Genomic DNA, 18357 nt, shown 5'->3' on the forward strand with positions numbered 1-18357 from the left:
GCCGGCGCCGGCCGCAGGCCCCAGCCAGGAGCCCTCAGGGTTTCCACAGCCCCCGAGACAGGCGCTGTGCCGGAACCGGGAGCGCTGCACACACGCAGCGAGAGCCGCCGGGGAGCCGCCGATGTGCTGATGTCTATATTCTATATTCGTGCTGATGTACACATCTATATTCGTGCTGCTCCTCATGCGCAAGGCCGGGGGGTCAGCGCCAGCACCCCATCACGGGGACAGGTTCAGCAGAAGACACGCAGGTTTGAACAAGCCCACACGCAAAAGGACTTTCTTCTGGGAACAGCTGGAACTATTGTCTTTTTTTGGTCCAAAAAAAAAAAAAATCACTCCAGGCACAGGATTTTTGCCTCAAAGCGTCCTATTTCCTTACTTCAAGGAGATGAACTTGAGTGTCCACAAGGGAACAGAGAAGTTCCAAGGACAGCCAAGAGACTAATAAAAAGCCAGTATTCTCAGCAAGTGCATTAAAATGGGACACAAGAGGAGGAAACTCTTAAAATAACAGATAATGGGATGAAACAAGCTTTAATTGCTTCTGTGCCTTGCTTGCATCTTTTAAATACTGAAATACCAAGGGTGGGTTTTTTTTTCTTCTAGCTTGATGCTGTAGCATTATTTTTTATGTTAAAGCAGAAACACGCAGATGGTGCCTGTGGTCCCTGACTTCCCGTCAGCGTGGCAGATGTGTGAGGCCCAGAGTCAAGATGAAAAATAACAGGGAAGAAAAAGGGGCACGTTCTCATCCCTCCCGATTAATGCCATCTCGGAGAAGAGCTGGGCCTGCTCTCCCTGCAAGAGGCAGTAACAAACAAGGATCTGAAAGGGGAAAATACTGCTCTGTGTATGCCCACGCTAAAGCCCTTGCCATGCCAGTGCAGGCACGCTTGCACAAGTCAGGCACTGCAGCTCTCGCCCTGGGTGGGGTGTTTTCTTGGGGTTTTTCTACTCCTTGACATAACCTGCTCATCTTACCAGTAAGCAAGGTCGCTGCAACAGCCAGTACTTCAACAGGGGCAAGGGGCCCAACCAGGTCTGACCACCCCTCACTGCTCAGTGTCCAGCTGATCAAGACCCAGGAAAGGTTCAGGTCAGATTCTGGTCTCTAAACTCTGGAGAACGCACAAAGGCTTGAAAACAAGTGAATTCTGCCCAAACCACTCCCTGCCCTCTGGACCATCTGCTGGCAGAACTCACAAGAAATACCAAGAATGAAAAGCATGACCATTCAGATTTAATACTGTAAAAAATAAATGGGACATTATTTGCTACACAGAAGCACCACCCCAGGCAGCTGCGGGGCTGGCAGGCACCACGCACGCCATCAGCAGCTCCCTGCTCTGCATGGGGTCTGTCCTGCTCTGCAGTGGCCCGTGGCCTGTTCACAGCCCGTGCTGCAGGTTGGGAGCTCCAGATCAAGCCCACTCCTCTGTTCCAAGGAGCGTGTGTGCCTTTGAAGAGAAGGTTTGTCAAGTTGTCAAGCTCTGGATCAGGCTGCACAGGGAAGTGGTGGAGACTAGATCCCTGGAGGTATTAAAAAGACGTGTAGATGTGGCACTTAGGGACATGGTTTAGTGGTGGACTTGGCAGTGCCCTGGGTTAACAGTTGGACTCCATGATCTTAAAGGTCTTTCCCAACCTAAACGATTCTATGATTCTGTAATTCATGCTTCTGCAGGACTTTAAACGCTCGACAATCAGAGCATTTCCTCAGTGCTCAAAGGCATTTGCTTGTTTGTAAATCCAGAGGCAGCAAGGCTGAAAGGAACGTGGCAGAGGGCAGTGCGTCCCAACACACCTGACCATGGGTTTAGTCAGGTGATCCCAAGGAACATCCTTCACACTCCAGAAAACAACACAACAAAAAAAGAAAGGAAAAAAAAAAGGTGGGGACGGGGGACAGGGACGACAGGGGGGAGGGGGCACGATGGGAGGAGGCTCTTTGTGCTGCTGTGAAATTGTTCTGAATCTGCGCTGTTGTGACGCTCCTGCAGGTACCCTGGCACAGCGCAAAAACACCATCTCCCTCACCCATGGCAAGGTTGCGCCACAAGACTTAAGGCTTCAAATTAATTCAGCACACAACTGGGGAGCAATTTGCTCAGATCCTGCCAGTGTGCACCAGAGTGGAGAACTGCAAGGTCAACCAACGGTCAGATACAGCTCTAGCCCTAAAAATAACCAGCCTCATTGCTCTGCTTCTGCACAAGGCTGAACACAGCTCAGTGCTACCAGCCACGAGATGGCTGATTTCTCTTCTTCCCCCCACTGCCCCCTCACTGTTGCCAGGAGAGATGTGGGGGTGCTGAGCAGCTCTTGCAAGATGCTCTAGCTATGGGCTACAATTTAAAAGCAACTCGTCTCTTGACATTCATTTGACACTTCTGATGTAACCTCCCAACCAAAAACCAGGACAAGCTGCCAGACACACCCCCCCCAGCTGCCTGACCTGAGGCAGTGCAGCCCATTCCCACAGTCTCTTGCACCAGGAAGCTCCTGCTTTCCCAGTAGTGACTCAGCTAACAAGGCCAAGGTAGATGGACAGAGCTGGCTTCCACCACCCTGCTACCAGGTGTCATTGTCACTGCACATGCTTTAAAACACTGCTGGCTTGAACTTCACCCTTGTTCAAAGAAACTTGAAACCTTTCCCTGTGAAAGGGCAGTCTAAGCACAAAGATGTGCACTATCTTTGCAGTATTTTCCCTAAAACCTGGTCCTCTCAAAAATAATCTCCGTGTTCTTTGTGCATGCTTTCCCACAAGGTTATGTGACACCTCTGCACCCCGGTGTGTGTGAGCACTGCTCTGGGGCTGGCAGGGTTCCTTCCTCTCTGGCACTGCAGTGTCTCCCAGAAGGACAGCACAGATCTCCCTTGCCCAGCTCTGTCGTGACCTGCCAAACCCTGGAGAAAGCAGCTCTGATGAGGTGGCAGGGCTGGAGCTGCAGCAGGACCCCCTCCCCATCCCGTGCCTGCCAGCCAGGAGAGGGAAGTGGGTCAGGATGCAAAACAGGCCTTTGGGACAGGGAACAGGAAACAACAGGAAGCGGTGACTTTCCCTGACAGCAGCACATCCTGACAGGGCAGCAAATCCGTGTCCTTCCCAAAGAACTCACCCACTTCAGCCCTGGGTTTATTCTCCGCTGCCACGCTGTACCTGATGTCTGTCAAAAGGAACACAAGCACTCATGAAATCTGGAGTGGTCTCCAAAATACCCCAAAGCCCTTTAAGAAATGCACCCCTTGAAACGATCATAGCCCAGGGACGGGGTGCTGGACTGGACACACAGAGCCCCTGCCCTGTACAACATTTCTGTGTTGGGCATGGACCAAGGCAGACACCCAGATTAATGCTAGGTGACCTGGCTTCAGGGAGCTTATATTTACCCCATTTCCTCCATCTCTCTTCTCATCTGCTTCCTCCTCTCCTCGTTGATGGGATGGAGGCAGAAGATGATTATGGCAATGAGCAGCAGGCTTATTGGGACTGGGGCCATGAGAAGCTGCAGGATGAGGACAACGGAGGGGTTGTACATGCACTTTTCAGCACGGTAACCTGCGAAACTAAAGAGGAGAACAGTTTTCCTTCCCCCAGCCCCAACGGGTCACTGCAGAAAGGCAAGCAGACACCTCCATCACTTTCCTCTAGAGCCTGGCATTGGAGGTCCAGTTTTGGGGAATTCCCACTCCTTTCTGCTCCTCTTACTCCCAGAAAATGTTGGAAAGACAAATTTGGATACCCCTGTGACTCATTCCAGCATCTCCTATCAAGGCTCTAGAAAACAGCAGTGGAAAGTGCTTGTGCAGGGATGACAAAATAGGGGAGGTAGTGTTTGGGCCTTACTGTAAACTCAGTATCGATATCCCCACAGCGAGGCCACCTGCAAACTTGTTGAAGAAGACATAAAACGAGTAGAAGAGAGCTTCCAGGTTGAGGTAGCTGGGGTTCCTCAGCATGAAGTCATCCACAGTATCTGGCAGCATGGACCTGGGGACAGACAGCCCCACAGATGTGTTGGTGATACCCACACCAGCTGAGCTCAGCTCTAGCTGCTTCCAGGCCTCTTGAAGCAGCAGAGACAGACAGAAACCCCTTGCAGAACCCCACTCTGGAGACCATTTTGTGTCTGTCCTCTGCCTTAGGCAGAGAGCATCTTACAGAGAGGGTGCAGCGGCTGCTTCAGAAGAAGGGAAGACAAACAGCACCTTGCACAATGATGGGTGTCCTGCTGCTGAGCCCGAATGCAGACTGAGCGATGCTGCTGGGGGACCGTGCATTACATCCATGCGCCTTCCCACTCCCACCTCCATGTGTCCCTCTGCAGCTCAAAAGCTGCTGTATTGAGCAAACAGGCAGCCTTGGCACCTCATGGGTGGTGCTTTCCCTATAACCTTCCCCTCCTCTCCACCTGACAAGTGGCTTGAGGTGCCGCTGCTCACCATGGTAAAAGGTAGAGCACAGCCATGCTGCAGCCTGCCATGATCACCAAGAAGATGAAGGCCAGGAAGTTGTGTGTCACCTGGGTGATGGCTACCAGGGCTGGGATGATCAGCTGCACAGTGAGAGGAAAAGGAAAAAACAAAAGCACACATGGGCCCTTTCTGCTGCTCACAGGCAGTTTGCACTCGTCTGCCCAACCAAAAGCCGTGCTCCCCACTTCCCCACACATTTCACAAACAGAACTGCTTCTGTCCCCTGTGCAGTGCAGCATGGAGAGGCCCTGGGCAGGCTGACACTGGCAAGAAAACCTTCCTCATGGATAAAGAAGGGATGGTTATGGGGGGCAATGGAGGCAAGTGGTTGAACTGGAAAGCTGAATCTGCTGTGGCTGCACCCCATGTCTGTGAGGAAGGCATCTGGAGATAGCTCCTCAATGGGATTTGAGGACCTAATTCCGCAAAAAAGTTAAATGGCATGTCCTTGCTGACCTGCAAAGCCAGGCAGCAGCCAGACGTGTGTCTGATGAGCAGGCTGTTTCCTGGCCAGTGCCAAGCGTGGCACACAGCCCTTCCTTCCCTCCCCATGCCTCTCATGGAACTGGCTGGCAGAACTTGGATCACTTGCATCAAGCATGCAAGATCCTGGAGCAGGACAGAGGCCACAGGATGATGCTTGCGTGTACACATGAGACTGGTGCATTGATACAACATCTGATCACACACTGCTCACCAAATCTGCAGCCACAGAGTCTCACAGTGTGAGCCCTTGCTTGGGTGATGCTGCAGGCAACGTATAATTTCCCCCTTGTCCCAGAGTTGGTCCCTCAGCCTCCCTGCACCTTAACGCAAAGCTCTGCAAAGCCCAGGCCCCTGACACCAGCAGCAGCCAGACACAAGGAACTGCAGAGCTGCCATCAGCTACTGACTTAACACCTGGTCACCTGCAGTGCAGAGGACAATGTGCTCAGGGCCACCCTTAGCCACCAGCCAGCTCTTCTCCACAGACACCATGAGCAGCTGGGGCAAAGCTGTCCCCCTGCAGGGCTTCTCAGTCCACAACCATGGGCCAACTCACCGCCAGACCCAGCGATGCTGCTGTTTTCTTTCCAAATCTCCCCAAAAACCACTGCCAAAAGGGAATAGAGAGGGAAGCTGTGACCTGAGGAGAGAACCAAAGGGGTCTCAGCAGTGCCCCCAGGACTGCCAGTCTCTGCCTGGGTGACAGCCTTGCTGATGGGCAGAAACAGCAGGACATGACTCCACAAGGCTGAGCTGCCCATGCTCAGGGGCTGAGGCGACCCAGGGATCAACTTCTCCACCAGGAAGGTCTGCCTGGGGCTCACTTACCAACATGATAATCACTAAATGCTGGAACTTCCCAGCTAGCCCTGCAGCATGAGTACAGAAGAAGGCAAAGATCCCCTGTGTGATCTGGGAAGGCAACACAGAGACGTTCATGGCTGGGGGTCCCGAGTTCTCTGTCTGGAAAACTTGCCTGGACATCTTTATCCTCCAAGTTCTCTGCCTGCCATGGCAGGTCTTCTACCTGAAAGGCCAGGGATGCAAAGAGGAAGCCACACAGCAGCTGGGTGTAGGGCTTGTGTCCCGCAATCATCTTCAGGCAGCTGACAAAGGACAGCTCAGCCTTCCCCAGGGGGTTGAGGGGCCCTGGGAGGAGAAACAGCAGGGCTGGCACTGGAGCTGCCAGAGAAAACGCACAGGATGGGAGGCACAAGGGGTGGGGAGCTACTGGGGTCTGATATCTTGGTGCAGAGACAACAGCCATGGTGTCAGCTACAGGCAGGATTTTGCCTTTTCATGCTGCATGCTCGGGCTGGCCTGTGTGGCTCTGCAGGCTGTGTTGGCGAGGCCTGCTCAGTGTGAAGCAGTGTGCTGCAGACCCTGTCCCAGGCCCACAGCTCCCAGCACAAACTGAGGAGGATCTCAGTATCCAAGTCTGTGTTGTGTTTCTGAGCCCCACACCCAGAGAGCCATCCCCATATAGAAGCCCAGCTCCCTCTGCCTTGCACCTTCCTCTACAACCCCATCCTCACCATCCGCTGCCACCATGCACCCTCCAAATTGCATCTAAATGGAACTTACCAGGCTGTTCCCTGACTCCAAAGATGAGAATCAGACAGGACAGGCAATAGATCGAGCCCAGGACCAGGGATGCAAATACATAGGCCCTACGCTGGAAAATGAGAGACAGTGCCCAGTGACAATGCGGGTACCCCCACAGAGCTGGCAGCACAGCCAGTGGTGCCCACCCCAGAGCTTGCAGGAGGAGCAGAGGGGCAGCCGGGGCAGCCCTTACTGTGTTCTCCAGCGAGTCTGTGAGGTGGTGGGTGCTGGTGTTGGGCAGGGTCTCGTTTGGCACGTAACAGTCATTCATCATGCGGGCATGGTAGCTGCCCACAATCTGCCCCTGGATTCCTGATCCAAGGAGTGTGCTGAACACCTCAAACCCCATTCCTGTCAGGACGATGAGGAGAGAAACCTCAGTCCCACTTCCTCACTGATGGGACATATCCCTCAGGGTAAAAGACCAGCTCTGGAAATGGGATGGAGGCACCAACATCCAGAGCTGTCCCAGAAGAGGAGACCTGTTGTTTCTCCCTGCTCTGATTTTTTCCTCTTGGCTCCAGCAGTAAATGCTCTAAAGTTTGGAACCAATAAATCTGGCTCTTGAGTCCCCTAGGGATGATATAGATCTAAGAAATGTTTCTGCAGATAAATTCTTTGCAGAAAATGACTGGTTTCATATCCCTGGTTTACCCCATCCACTCTGCAGCCTGTTCAAAGCCAGAACTTATTCACCTCTCCTTTGGGGAGGGTCTCCGAGGAATGCAGGCAGACCAGGGTTGGAGGGGCACAGACACTTACTGTAGGCAGTGGCTGAGTCACGGTCTCTCTGGGTTCCTCCCAGGAACATTGTCAGGGAAGAGTATGGCACATGATGGCACTAGGAAGAGCACAGTTCAAACGCTGCTGCTTCCCTGGTTTGCTGGTCATGACCTGCCTCGTCCCTACACACAGCAGGTAATGCTGCCTTTTGTGTCCCCCCTGCACTCGTGGCTTTTCACCCTCTTCTGTGATTAGCTCTGTTCCCACAAACCAGTGATGGAGAAGTTCACGTCATCACATACAGGCAGCCCAGCCAAATCCCCAGCATTAAAATACACCGCTCCACCTCACCACCCCAGCAGGGATGGCCTGCACCATCCTGCACCCCTCACTACTCCCCATCTAGAGCTCTCCAAGGCTCTGCTCCAGCTCCCTTCCTGGGGAGGCTGGGACTCCCCAGCTGACCGTGCAGTGTAAGATGGCATGTAAGACAGCCCCAGGCATCATGTTCCTTACAGTCATGCAAGTCTGGAAGAAGCTGTACGTGAACAGGTACCACAGGAATTTCAGGGAGGTGGGGGTGGCATCTGAGAGGGTGGACCACATCATGCAGTAGCAGAGCACCCCGAACGGCATGGAGCATGCGATCCTGGGGAGGAAGCAGAGCTGGTCAGATGTTAACCTCAGATAAGCTGGTAATACTTCTCATTGCACAAGCTGAACTATGTAGCGCAGCCTCTTCCCCAGCTTCCAAACCACAGCCCAGCTACTGCATAATCAGGATCTGCAAGAGGAAGCAGCTTTGCACAGTGAGTGGCCATCAAGTCAGGTTGGGAGGGCTAGACACAAACACAGAGAAAAAGTAATGTCAAAGTTGTCCAGCATTTCTTACTCTCTTGCTTAACTACTTGAAGGCCTTGTCCTGCAGCAGAACCTTGGGGGCAGCACCTTCTATGTGCAAGTTCTGCCTGTGGTTAGAGCCTAGAGGAGATCCTGCCAAGAGGATGGGGCCAGGCTCTTTTCAGTCGTGCTAACTGACAGGACAAGGGGCAATGGGCACAAACAGCAGCACAGCAACTTCCATCTGAAGATGAGGAAAAACTTTCTACTGTGAGAGCGACACAGCACTGGAACAGGCTGCCTAGAGAGCTTGCGGAGCCTCCTTTCCTGGAGACATTCAAAACCTGCCTGGACACTATTCAAGGACAACCTGCTTTAGCAGGGGGTTGGACTAGATGATCTCCAGAGGTCCCTTCCAACCCTGACCATTCTGTGGTTTCATGATCTGCTAGCACAGCTGACTACCAAACTCTGCACATGCCACCACACAGGGCTCACAGGGCACTGAACCCCATGACCTCGAAAACTTGAGGTCCCAGAGAAACAGCACGCATACAAGTTTGCTATACATTCCTCCTCTTTCACCACAATGACATATGGACCCCACTATAAGTTATGTTATCTTCAGCGTCCTTGTGACGTTAAGGTTTCATAACTCTCTAAGCCACAACCACATTAAACTCCTGGTGAGGTGTTCCCAGCTGCCTCCTTATGCTAGCAGTCAAGGAATTTGAGCCCAAAAGCCCTCCTGAGGCTCCAGCCCGGACACTCACCATGGGATCAGCTTGCCATATTTTCTCCTTGGGCTCTTGCTGACTAAGAAGCCAATAGCAGGGTCAGTAACTGCATCCCAAGCTCTTCCAAGGAAAATGATCAAAGAGGCATGGAATGGCTCCAGCTGGGGGGGAAATGGAAACCACAGCTCGAAAGGGAAAGAAGCCCTGATGAAAAGCTGCGAGCAGTCAGCACGATGCAGGTCATGCTAGCCAATGTTTCATCTGCATCCCCTGGAGACCACTCCAAGCATTGAAAGTGGCCCAGAAACATCTCCTACACACCCACCAACAATATTTACATCATGCAATTTTCATCCAGTTTGAATGTAATTCTGATGAGCATTTCCAAGGGCTTTGGCCACCCACCAAACCCTATGCTTGCCCCAGTCTGCTGAGATTATGCTAAGCCCCTTTGCAGATAACCCCACCTCACGTGGCCACTCACCTGCACAACATCCAACAGGAAGATCTGGAGGAAAAACCCAAGGGCATTGCCTGTCATCTGGTAGGGAATGCCCCCAACAGCATAGCAAATCTTTCTGCAGAGCGTCGGTCCTGGATTCTCCTGCAGCCGAGACACCAGGGAACAAGCCCACCTGAGAAATGATACGTACCTCTGGCTGGCAGCTAACCTTTAGCACTGCTCGTCTCATCCGCTGGGTTCTCCAAAGCCCATCTAAACCCTCAGTCATGTCATAAGACCTCACACAACCCACCCACCATGCATATACCTGTCCTTTGCCTGGACATCACTCCACCTGATATTCACAAGCAAGGTGGTCACGGCATTTGGGGTGTTGTGGAGTCCTTCCCCATCTGCTGGAAATCTTGGTGGGTCAGGGCACAGAGCTTCCTACGCGCAATCTGCCTGCAGGCAGCAGCCCGACTCCTGAGGTCCTGCTCAGCGGCGTTTCCTATTCTTCATAAACCTTCGAGGTCTCTTGCACAGCGCTTCGAGCCACTTTCCTCACCACACCCCACCGGCCCACATCTGTTCCTCCACCAGCCAAGGCCCCAAGGCAAAAGCTGCTCGGTGGACATCTGCCTCATCTGCTTGTCTTAGGCTTGTCTTGTCACCAGGGCCACATCCTGGCATTTCACCTTGATTCTCCTCACAGGCACGTTTGTGTAAGATTACAGGCTGCTAACAAACGTGATATGTATCTAATGCCAGACACTGTGCTATCTGCTGAGCGGGTCTAACGTCCTTTCCTATTCTATTGACCTACAATCCAGTGGTTCAAGTTCTTTAATATTAAAAAGTACACATTGCATTAGTGATTAGTGACCTGTAACAGAGGGAGTCTGAGAAGAGAGACTGCAAAGGCTGGAGCCCAGGGGATTTCTACAGATCAACAGGGAAAACACAAGGAACGTTTCAGCGCACAGGAAAAGGACTGATGGCAAAGCCACTATTTTATTTGGATGTGGTTAGCTTTAGTAAATACCATACCAAGCCTCAAGTACCTGGCAAGTTCCCAGGGGCAACCTACAGCACTGATCTCTTCCCAGCCCTGAACTGAGCTTTCTGTTTAGCGTGATACACCTCTGCACCACACAAGACCAGGGGTATCCTGCAGCATACAGGGTGAGACCACGTAGAAAGCAGACAGCCGATCGGGGGGCGGCTTTCCACTTGGCTGAAGCAGCACATAGCCTTGGCCGCAGCTCAGCTCTCCTAGGAGTAGACCATTGCTAGAGGCTGTTCGGTTGGGATCAGAGGAGCAGTGGTGGGGTTGCAGCACAGATGCCTGGAGACCAGGGCTGACCTCCCACTTCAGCACAGCCTGCCTTGGATGATGCTCAGGGCTTGTCAGCATCTCGGGTTCCTGGTGTACACCACGTTTCAGCTTTCCTGATCACTGCGCAGCTCCAGCACAGCTCAGAGTGCAGCAGGTGGGTTGCTGTCCTGCACCCAAAAAATACACAGCCCTTTCTGGAAAGATACAGAAGGCTCCACTGCTCGCACAGCACAGACGGCCATCCCAGGCAACAGGCCTGGTCCAGACATGGCTGTAAAAGGCTGCAAGCTCCTCCAGCAAGAGCTCTGCAGAAGAGCTGAGAATGAGGAGGGATGAACACTTGGCATGAGGCAGCTGTGCAAGAGACTGGGCTGAGAGACAGACTGCAGGGTCACCCAGACAGTTGGGTAACAGGGAAATCAAGTCAGGGAATGCCTCAAATTCCCACTTGCCCTCATCGCTCATGGGGTGAGGGGGCAACCTGCTGGTTCCCCTGCCTGTTTGGGCTGGACATAGCTTGCTGTGCCGCTGGCACCAGTCGAGCTGACAGCCACCCTCGAGGGGTCACAGACCTTCATTTTAATGGTAAAAGGGAGCAGCTTCCAAAAACACAGGCACAATCCCAGAAAGCAGCATTCCAGAAGGCACCAAGCGCATTTCCCTCATGTAGTGATTAGCAATAACTCCTCCACAGCCCGTGCCATGGAAAAAGCACCGACACCGCTGTGCCCATCAGGCTGGAGGGCCCGGTTTCTTCCCACACACCCAGGGGAGCAGAGTGCCTGCCTTCCCCATGCCAGGTAAGCTCAGCAGCCTGCTTGTGCCTCACAGCTTCTGGTCCGAGTTTACTTTCTGCCTTTTATACCTCACAGCAAGAGTCAGGTCCCTTTTATTTCAAATTGCAGAGCAACCTTGTCCCACAGGGATAGCTGAAGCATTAGGCTTGCACCACCACTAAGGAGCACTTACTCATACAACATCTTGTTTGCACAGCAGCTCTGTTTCTAAAATAACAAAGGCATTTCTCCCAGCTGTAAGGTTTTGCGGCAGCTTTTGTTCCATTTACGCTCTCAGCAGGTAGGACAGCACTCTGCACGTCTCTGCCCATTTCACTTGAAAGTCAGCAATAACAACAAAACGCAGAGCCTTACTTTAACAATGTGTTCTTGAGCTCGAGTCATAAACACTTCGAAACACCCCCACAGCCTGTGGCTGCTTGATCCGGGTAGGCTCTGCGTGGGTGTGCACACTCGTGAGGGTTAGTGTGCACGTGTGAGATGCATTTCTGCATGTGAGAAAGAAGCACCTTGGACCACTGATCTCACCTCTCTGCCGACCACTGTCCCCTGTGGAAGAGCTCCCTCCTGGCTTAACGTGTGCAGCTCAGCATCTTCATGACCACCTGGAAGCATGACTGCAGACATGACTGTGTCCTTCAGCAGCATGTGGCAGGGAAGTAGAAGCTTCCTCACCCAGGATTGAGGAAGAAGATGCCTCAAACGTCAGAGTGCAGCGCAGACGCAGATCAGAGCTGGATGGAGATTTGACAAGTGAAGATACAATATCTGTGGGGCCCCGGGGGAGCTGATGGAGGGGAAATGACAGGCCCCAAGGGAGGAGCGTGGGCAGACCCTGCCCATGGAGGCAGGAAGGCTGGTGGGGCTCACAGTGCAGCATGTCCTCAGGGCAGTGGCTGCCCGGCTCTCTGCAGTGGAGAAAACTGGTGCCTTTCAAAAGGTCACACTGGGTCCAGCAGTTCCCTCCCACCCCAGGGCTACTGCCACATGGACATCGTAAGGGTGTGGAGAAGTCTTTTGCCTGAGCTCCAGACCACTGCAGGAAGATGCTCGAGCCACCCCAGGACTCCTGCCTCAGCACCAGCAACCACCAGCTGCACAGAACCAACATGCGAAACCCAGGGCGGGCAACCAAAGCAGCTGGAGCAGCCAGGGAGAGGGCAGCAGGAACAGGCAAGTTCATGCGCCAGGTTGCTCCCTGACAAAGCCACTCTCTTCCAAGGCAGTGCAGGAAGACCAGGAGACCAGCTCTGGCTCCTTGTGTGGGGCTGTGGAAACCCCCTGCCTCTTTGCTTTGCCCTATCCTTAATGGGTGCAAGGTGTTGGCACTGCGCTAGCCCAGGACAATGTCAGTGGAAGCAGGAGGTGTGGGATACATTTTCCTTTCTCTGTTAAATGAGATCTGCAATTATCAACCTCTTTCAGCCTGTAAGCTCCTGAGAGGTCTCCCATGGCAATGCAGACCCCACACAGTATGTTTTAACCTGATGACAAGAACCATGCTTTTCTTAGTCCCCTTTCACAGACCCTTCATAGCCCATAGAGCCCAGCAGTCTCAGCATCACAAACCAAAAATTACTCCTACATTAAGAGTGGTAGGAGCCCAGTTACTCAGCGCTGGCTGTGTGGGAGCAGCCAAGTTCCCAAGGCAGCAGTGATCACAGCATGCAGCCAGTCACCGTTACGAGTACTTGGCAAAGCAAAGACAGAGGGAGAATTGGCTTCAGAGGACAGAAGGCACACAGCAAAAAGGCTGGCATGAAAGGGATCGCACTGCCGCTCTGCCCGCTAATCATCTGTTTGGCACATCTAGTCTCATCAGGCAGCTCTTTAAGAAACAGGCTTCTCCAACTAGATCAAATTCAGTCTCAAGACTGAACTTACATCAGCAGCCAGGGCAGAAGAACACAGGGAAAACCTTCTCCCTGCGCTCTTCCCAGGAACCAAGAGCCCCTGGGAGCGTTAAATCGATGTTAGTGTCTTTGTACCACCATCCATGGCCAAGGGGAACAGAAGCACCCATCCTGCAAGGTTCATCACAACACTGTTAGAAAGATGTGTCATCTTCAGCTCAGCTTTGCCTTGTCCAGTGGGGGTTAACCAAAAACCCAAAAAATTTCGCAGGCTTAGTCAGAACTTGGTTAATAAGCCACAGTACAACTGAGTCAGCGGCATCTCTCTTCACTGCTGTTTTACTGACATCCCAGATAACAAATATCACTCACACTGGACCACAGCCAGTGCAGTGGGAGCCAAATCCCTGTCTCCCACCAGCATATCTAAGCATACATCTCTATAAGAAAGCAAAATACATCTCTCCCCACCCAGGAGGAAAGGGGAAACTCAAAAGGAAATATAAAAACCTGATTTTAATTTTTTTCTCTAGGCCATTTTGTACCCACTCACCACACACAATTACATTTGGACAGACACAAGGTACCTTTGGAAATTGTACTCAGCACGTAATCCTCTGGCTCTTTGGCACTCATTTACTCTCCAGGTGCAAATAGCTGCATTTTCTGCTCACAGACTAGAAAGCCAACAGATGACCAACAGTTACCTCCCAGAGTAGCTGTGTAGCTCTTGCTCCCTAGCTAGTTCAGCGCACAATTATCTTCAGCACAGGAAAGCTTTATTTCTGCTCTGCTCAGATCCTCCCAAAGCCTTTTGTCATGTTGCTCAGTGCCTTACAGAAGACAGCATCACCCGTTGGGTCTAGACAGCTTGCCTCTGCACAAGAGGGGGGTTCAGCTTTGTGCTAGAAAGGCAGATTTCAGTGAAAAGCACCAGTATCATTGTTAATCACTGCTACACACTGGGCTACTCACTACAAGCAATGAGCTTTCTAATAATGCTGTGTGTCAAGGTCTGAAATCTTAACCAAACCAGCTTACCCATACACTGTGCACACCAAGGGTCTGGAGCAAAAGGCAGATGAATCTTCCATCGCTACGCTGATCCTTTGCTATCAGTTCCTTAGAAATAGGTTTTGAAAAAGGGAAAGCACTCAGCAACACTGCAGCTACACCCATTTTTCTGTTGCACAAATACTCAGCAAAAGGCACAGAGAAGTCAAAGCTCTGCAGTTTCAGAAACAAGGTCATGTTGGAATTTACTCACTGCAAAGGAAAGGTCCCCTCCCCAGAACCCCCTTCTCCACTGCAGAAGCATGAGATCTTATCTCTCAAGGCAGCCCAGGGCCCAGGAATGCATGATACAAACAACTCCAATCCAAGCCACGCTAGCTGAACAGCTTTTCTCAGGGTCCTATGACCTAGAGACAGGCTGCTCAAGTAAGGGAGGCCCATTGGAAAAAAAAAGTCTAAAGCCAGCAAATGGGATTTTTTTGGCACAGAAACAAGTGGCAGTATTTGGAGACATTCCACTAGTGAGTCCTCCAAAGGTTCACCCCTCCTTGACTGCTCTAAGCATGGCCAGTGGCTCTTGTGTTCCCTTCAGCACAGCTGCCTTCTCTGCAGCCACCAAGATGGATGAGACAGAAGAAGAAGAGCTGTTGCTACCATAGGCCCATAAGCCAATAAAGAGTTAATTTAATGAAGAGTCATGAATCGTACCTGAGTAAATAAGCACATCTGGAATCTATTCAGGAACTCCCAGCACTGGGACAGACAGGCTCAGTGCAGACAAGACAGAGCAGCAAATAAGATAAGCATTTAGGAATGTAGTAAATAAGTCAGAAAATGATAAATTAGTGAATCAAGAGGTGCTTAACACAGGAGCTGTTCAACTGCCAAAGATGTGGCCCTGTTGCATAATTAGTATTATACTACTCTCTGTAGAAGTCTGTAGTTGGGAAAGAACGGGACTTGTTTGGAAAAGCTTCTGCTAACAGGTAATTAAGAAAGGATTTCTTCCCATTTCCGTTGAACTCTGCGGGATCCCTGTGACAGCCAGCCTGATCACCTGGCCTGCAGCTGCAATCAGCAGCTCCCTTGGTTTAGACAGCATGTGTTTGCCTCCTTGCTCCATCAGCGTTGCCGTAGGAGCCTACTTAGCACTTCGGCAGCAGCCAACATACGTAAGTCCCCAAGCCGTCTGCAGTGACACACGCTCCGCCAGCTCCCAGAGCCACTCTCGCCATCGTGCCTGCTGAGTATGTTTATGCCACATGGTACAGCATTATTTATCAGAGCAAGAAGGAGACTTGCAGCTGAACTCTCAGCAGACATCAACTACCTTTGGGGCTTTTTTTCTTCCTATAGTGAAACTGCCTAAACCTTGAAAGCTGGCAGGGTGATCACACCTCGTTAACAAGGACTGTAGGTGAGGGTACCCAGCTTGCACAGTTCAGCAAGCCAGTGCGATGGCCAATTCCCTTGGCACCAGGCAGAGCCCTGACACGTATGTTCATTGCTGCTGTGCCTGAAGGACAAGTACAGAACCATGCAGCTCAGAGAAGTCTGGTCTGAGTCTTGAAGCACAATAGGAACTGAAAGGCTTGTCTTTCATGGAGGACACAGCTGGGTTGCCAGGAAAGCACACCTGGGCAGCAGGCACGGCTGAGAGCTGTGGGACACCAGCTCCACCTGGAGTGACTGTCAGACACCCTTCCTTGGCTGATGCCAGGTGTTTACCATACAAGCACCAATGGAAACCCACAACCTGGTAAGAAAAACAACTTCGTTGCTTAATTGCTGTCATTTAAAATTGCCAGTCTCTATCTCTAAACAGTCTGGTTCAGCAACAGAAACAAGACCATTCAGAAGCAGTAGGGGGGTAGCTTTCTTTCACAACCTAGCAATTCTTCACACAGGCTTACCTAGAACAGCAAACTCCTCAACAGACACCAGCTCCTGCCCAAGGATTCAAACAGATATCACAGCTCCTCCCCTCGTGGTGGTGAGCTTTGAAAAAACCCACAAGCATCCTGCTTTATGTGACTGTAACACCAATCCCCCAAGCCAGTTTTCCGCTGTAACTACAGAGTCAGGAGAAACGTCAGCTCAGGGTCCTTTTTCTTGAAAACAAAGGATCCATAAGGATCTGTAAAGCAGCACTGCTTTCAAAAGAAAACTCTCCTGACTGAACTTCCAAAGAACTTCCCAGGAGCAGACTGACATCCTTTTAATCACCCCTCTAAATAAAGACACGAGGGAGTTGAAGACCCACCCAAGAAGCAGCCATGGCATGAAGGTCACTTTCTCCTTCTGGAAAGATTTGGTGTTATTCAGCAACAAGGAGCAAAGACTAAATTAAATATAACCGATTATAACCAAAGGCAGAAAAAAAAATTAGGCTAAAGTTACACTTATCCTCTTGTAGCTGCAGGTGTCCCCAGAGATTTCTTGCTCCCTATCTCTTGTCACTGCTTCCATTTATCCGCTAGCTGAGGTACCCAAGTTTTGTGGCAGAACAAGCCAACCAACTAGCTGCTTTGTGCTGTTAACATTGTTCTATCCAAACAGGCAGCTGAAGGTGCAGCTATGCCTAGAAATGGATGTTCATACAAAGGGATCACTGAAAAACTACTTGACCAAAGGCACTAGAACAGCAGAACCTCCCGAGGTAAAAGCAGACCACTGACCGTGCAAGAAACATGGACCAGGAAACATCCCATGGCACAAACAGCATTACAGAGGGGAGGTAAAGTTCCCAGGAAATGGTTAAAAATGTTATCATAAAACTCAGGAACTAAACCTTAGCAACAGGATGCGTGAAAAGGAAGAGGAGGAAACAATGAATGATGTACAAAGGAAAAAAATCCAAGGAAGTCCTACGATTACCTGTCAGAGGAAGAGAAAATCGTTCAAATACAGCGCTCTGAGAAAAACACTCAGACACAGTGAAAGACATCAGCCCCAGATGGGACAGCACAGTCATAAAACTTATCACACAGAGATTTAAAAGAAGCGAGTTCTCACTTGAAATGTGGAACACTGCCTTAACACCAGCGTGCGAAAGACCAGGAAGACAGGCGAGACTCCCTTGTGGAGGGAATGATCAGAGAAAAAAGGACATTTTAAAAGTGAAACATTTCTCTGGGCAAAGAAGGAGAAAAAGACAGTATTTTGTGAGCATAAATGTCAGTTTTAGAAAAGCCCAATCTCAGCCTATGACTGTTAGAACAAAGAAATGGGATGACAAAGGAGATTTTAGCAGAGAGACATATCAAACTCGCTAACAACCATCACAAACTATAGGAGTGTCAGAAATGAGCATTTACCTCCCTGCAGGGGCACGTCAAACACCAAAGAGCTGCACAAGTGACAGGGAAGGTGATTTTCTTTGCAAAATCAAGGTGTCTCTTTCCACCATCTGCCTTTTTCCTGTTCTGGTATATAAGCCTTTCCCCATTAATTAGCCTGGCTGTCATTCTTGCTTTATAGCTTATTTTATAGTGAAAAATTCCACCAGCTCACAGAAGGAGGTGGTTTAATACAGGAGATTGCATGTATGTTGCTTCCAGTTTGTTCCACAGGCTCTTTTGTCAGCTTCGGAAGAAGATGCGCCTATCTTGGCTCCCGATACCTCTCCAGCGCTCCGCTGCAGGCGTGCTTCAGATAGCCTGGCGACAGAGCAGCACTGATCCTGCTCACCAGGACATAAGGACTGCTCATTACTTACAAAAACAAAAACTAAGAAGAGAATGAGAGGAAGAAGGAGCTGGCAGCCGCATCCCAGAGAGGCTCAGACGCAGGGGAGAACAAGGTGCAGCTCCCTTCAGAAAGGGGGGAGCTGGCAGTTTCTCAGCAGGAGCCCTGAAGGCGGAGCGGCTTCTCTGCAGCAGTGCCACCCTCCGGCTCAGGGGAAAACGCGCTTTTCCTGGCAGAGAAGCACCTCCAAGGCCGGAACTCCCCTGAATTTATCACCTTGCCATCTCACTGGCAAGGAAAGAGCTGGGAGGAGTCCTGGATGTGAAGGCTCCCATCAATGATCAGAATCTGC

General features: G+C 51.1%; 1 protein-coding gene across 6 annotated transcripts; it reads right to left on the bottom strand.

Moving 5' to 3' along the window:
* Window positions 1-1221: 1221 nt before the first annotated feature.
* LOC119154563 (sodium-dependent lysophosphatidylcholine symporter 1-like) lies at window positions 1222-16197 on the bottom strand. 6 transcript variants are annotated; one of them, XM_037402261.1, is made up of 15 exons: window positions 11980-16197; window positions 9358-9477; window positions 8910-9034; window positions 7813-7945; window positions 7336-7414; window positions 6767-6924; window positions 6553-6643; window positions 5996-6117; window positions 5797-5880; window positions 5525-5608; window positions 4450-4562; window positions 3854-3997; window positions 3397-3573; window positions 3126-3173; window positions 1222-1460 (listed from the first exon to the last, which is right to left on the bottom strand). In XM_037402261.1, exons 1-14 carry the CDS (start codon window positions 12097-12099, stop codon window positions 3143-3145), a joined length of 1581 nt encoding a protein of 526 aa, XP_037258158.1. In that variant the 5' UTR covers window positions 12100-16197; the 3' UTR covers window positions 1222-1460; window positions 3126-3142. The 6 variants fall into 6 exon arrangements, with proteins under 6 accessions (XP_037258158.1, XP_037258157.1, XP_037258156.1 ...); XM_037402260.1 differs by having other exon boundaries at window positions 1222-1533; XM_037402259.1 differs by having other exon boundaries at window positions 1222-1852.
* Between the last annotated feature and the right edge of the window lie 2160 nt (window positions 16198-18357).

This window comes from Falco rusticolus, chromosome 10, assembly GCF_015220075.1.
Source record: "Falco rusticolus isolate bFalRus1 chromosome 10, bFalRus1.pri, whole genome shotgun sequence".
NCBI classification, from domain to species: Eukaryota; Metazoa; Chordata; class Aves; order Falconiformes; family Falconidae; genus Falco; species Falco rusticolus.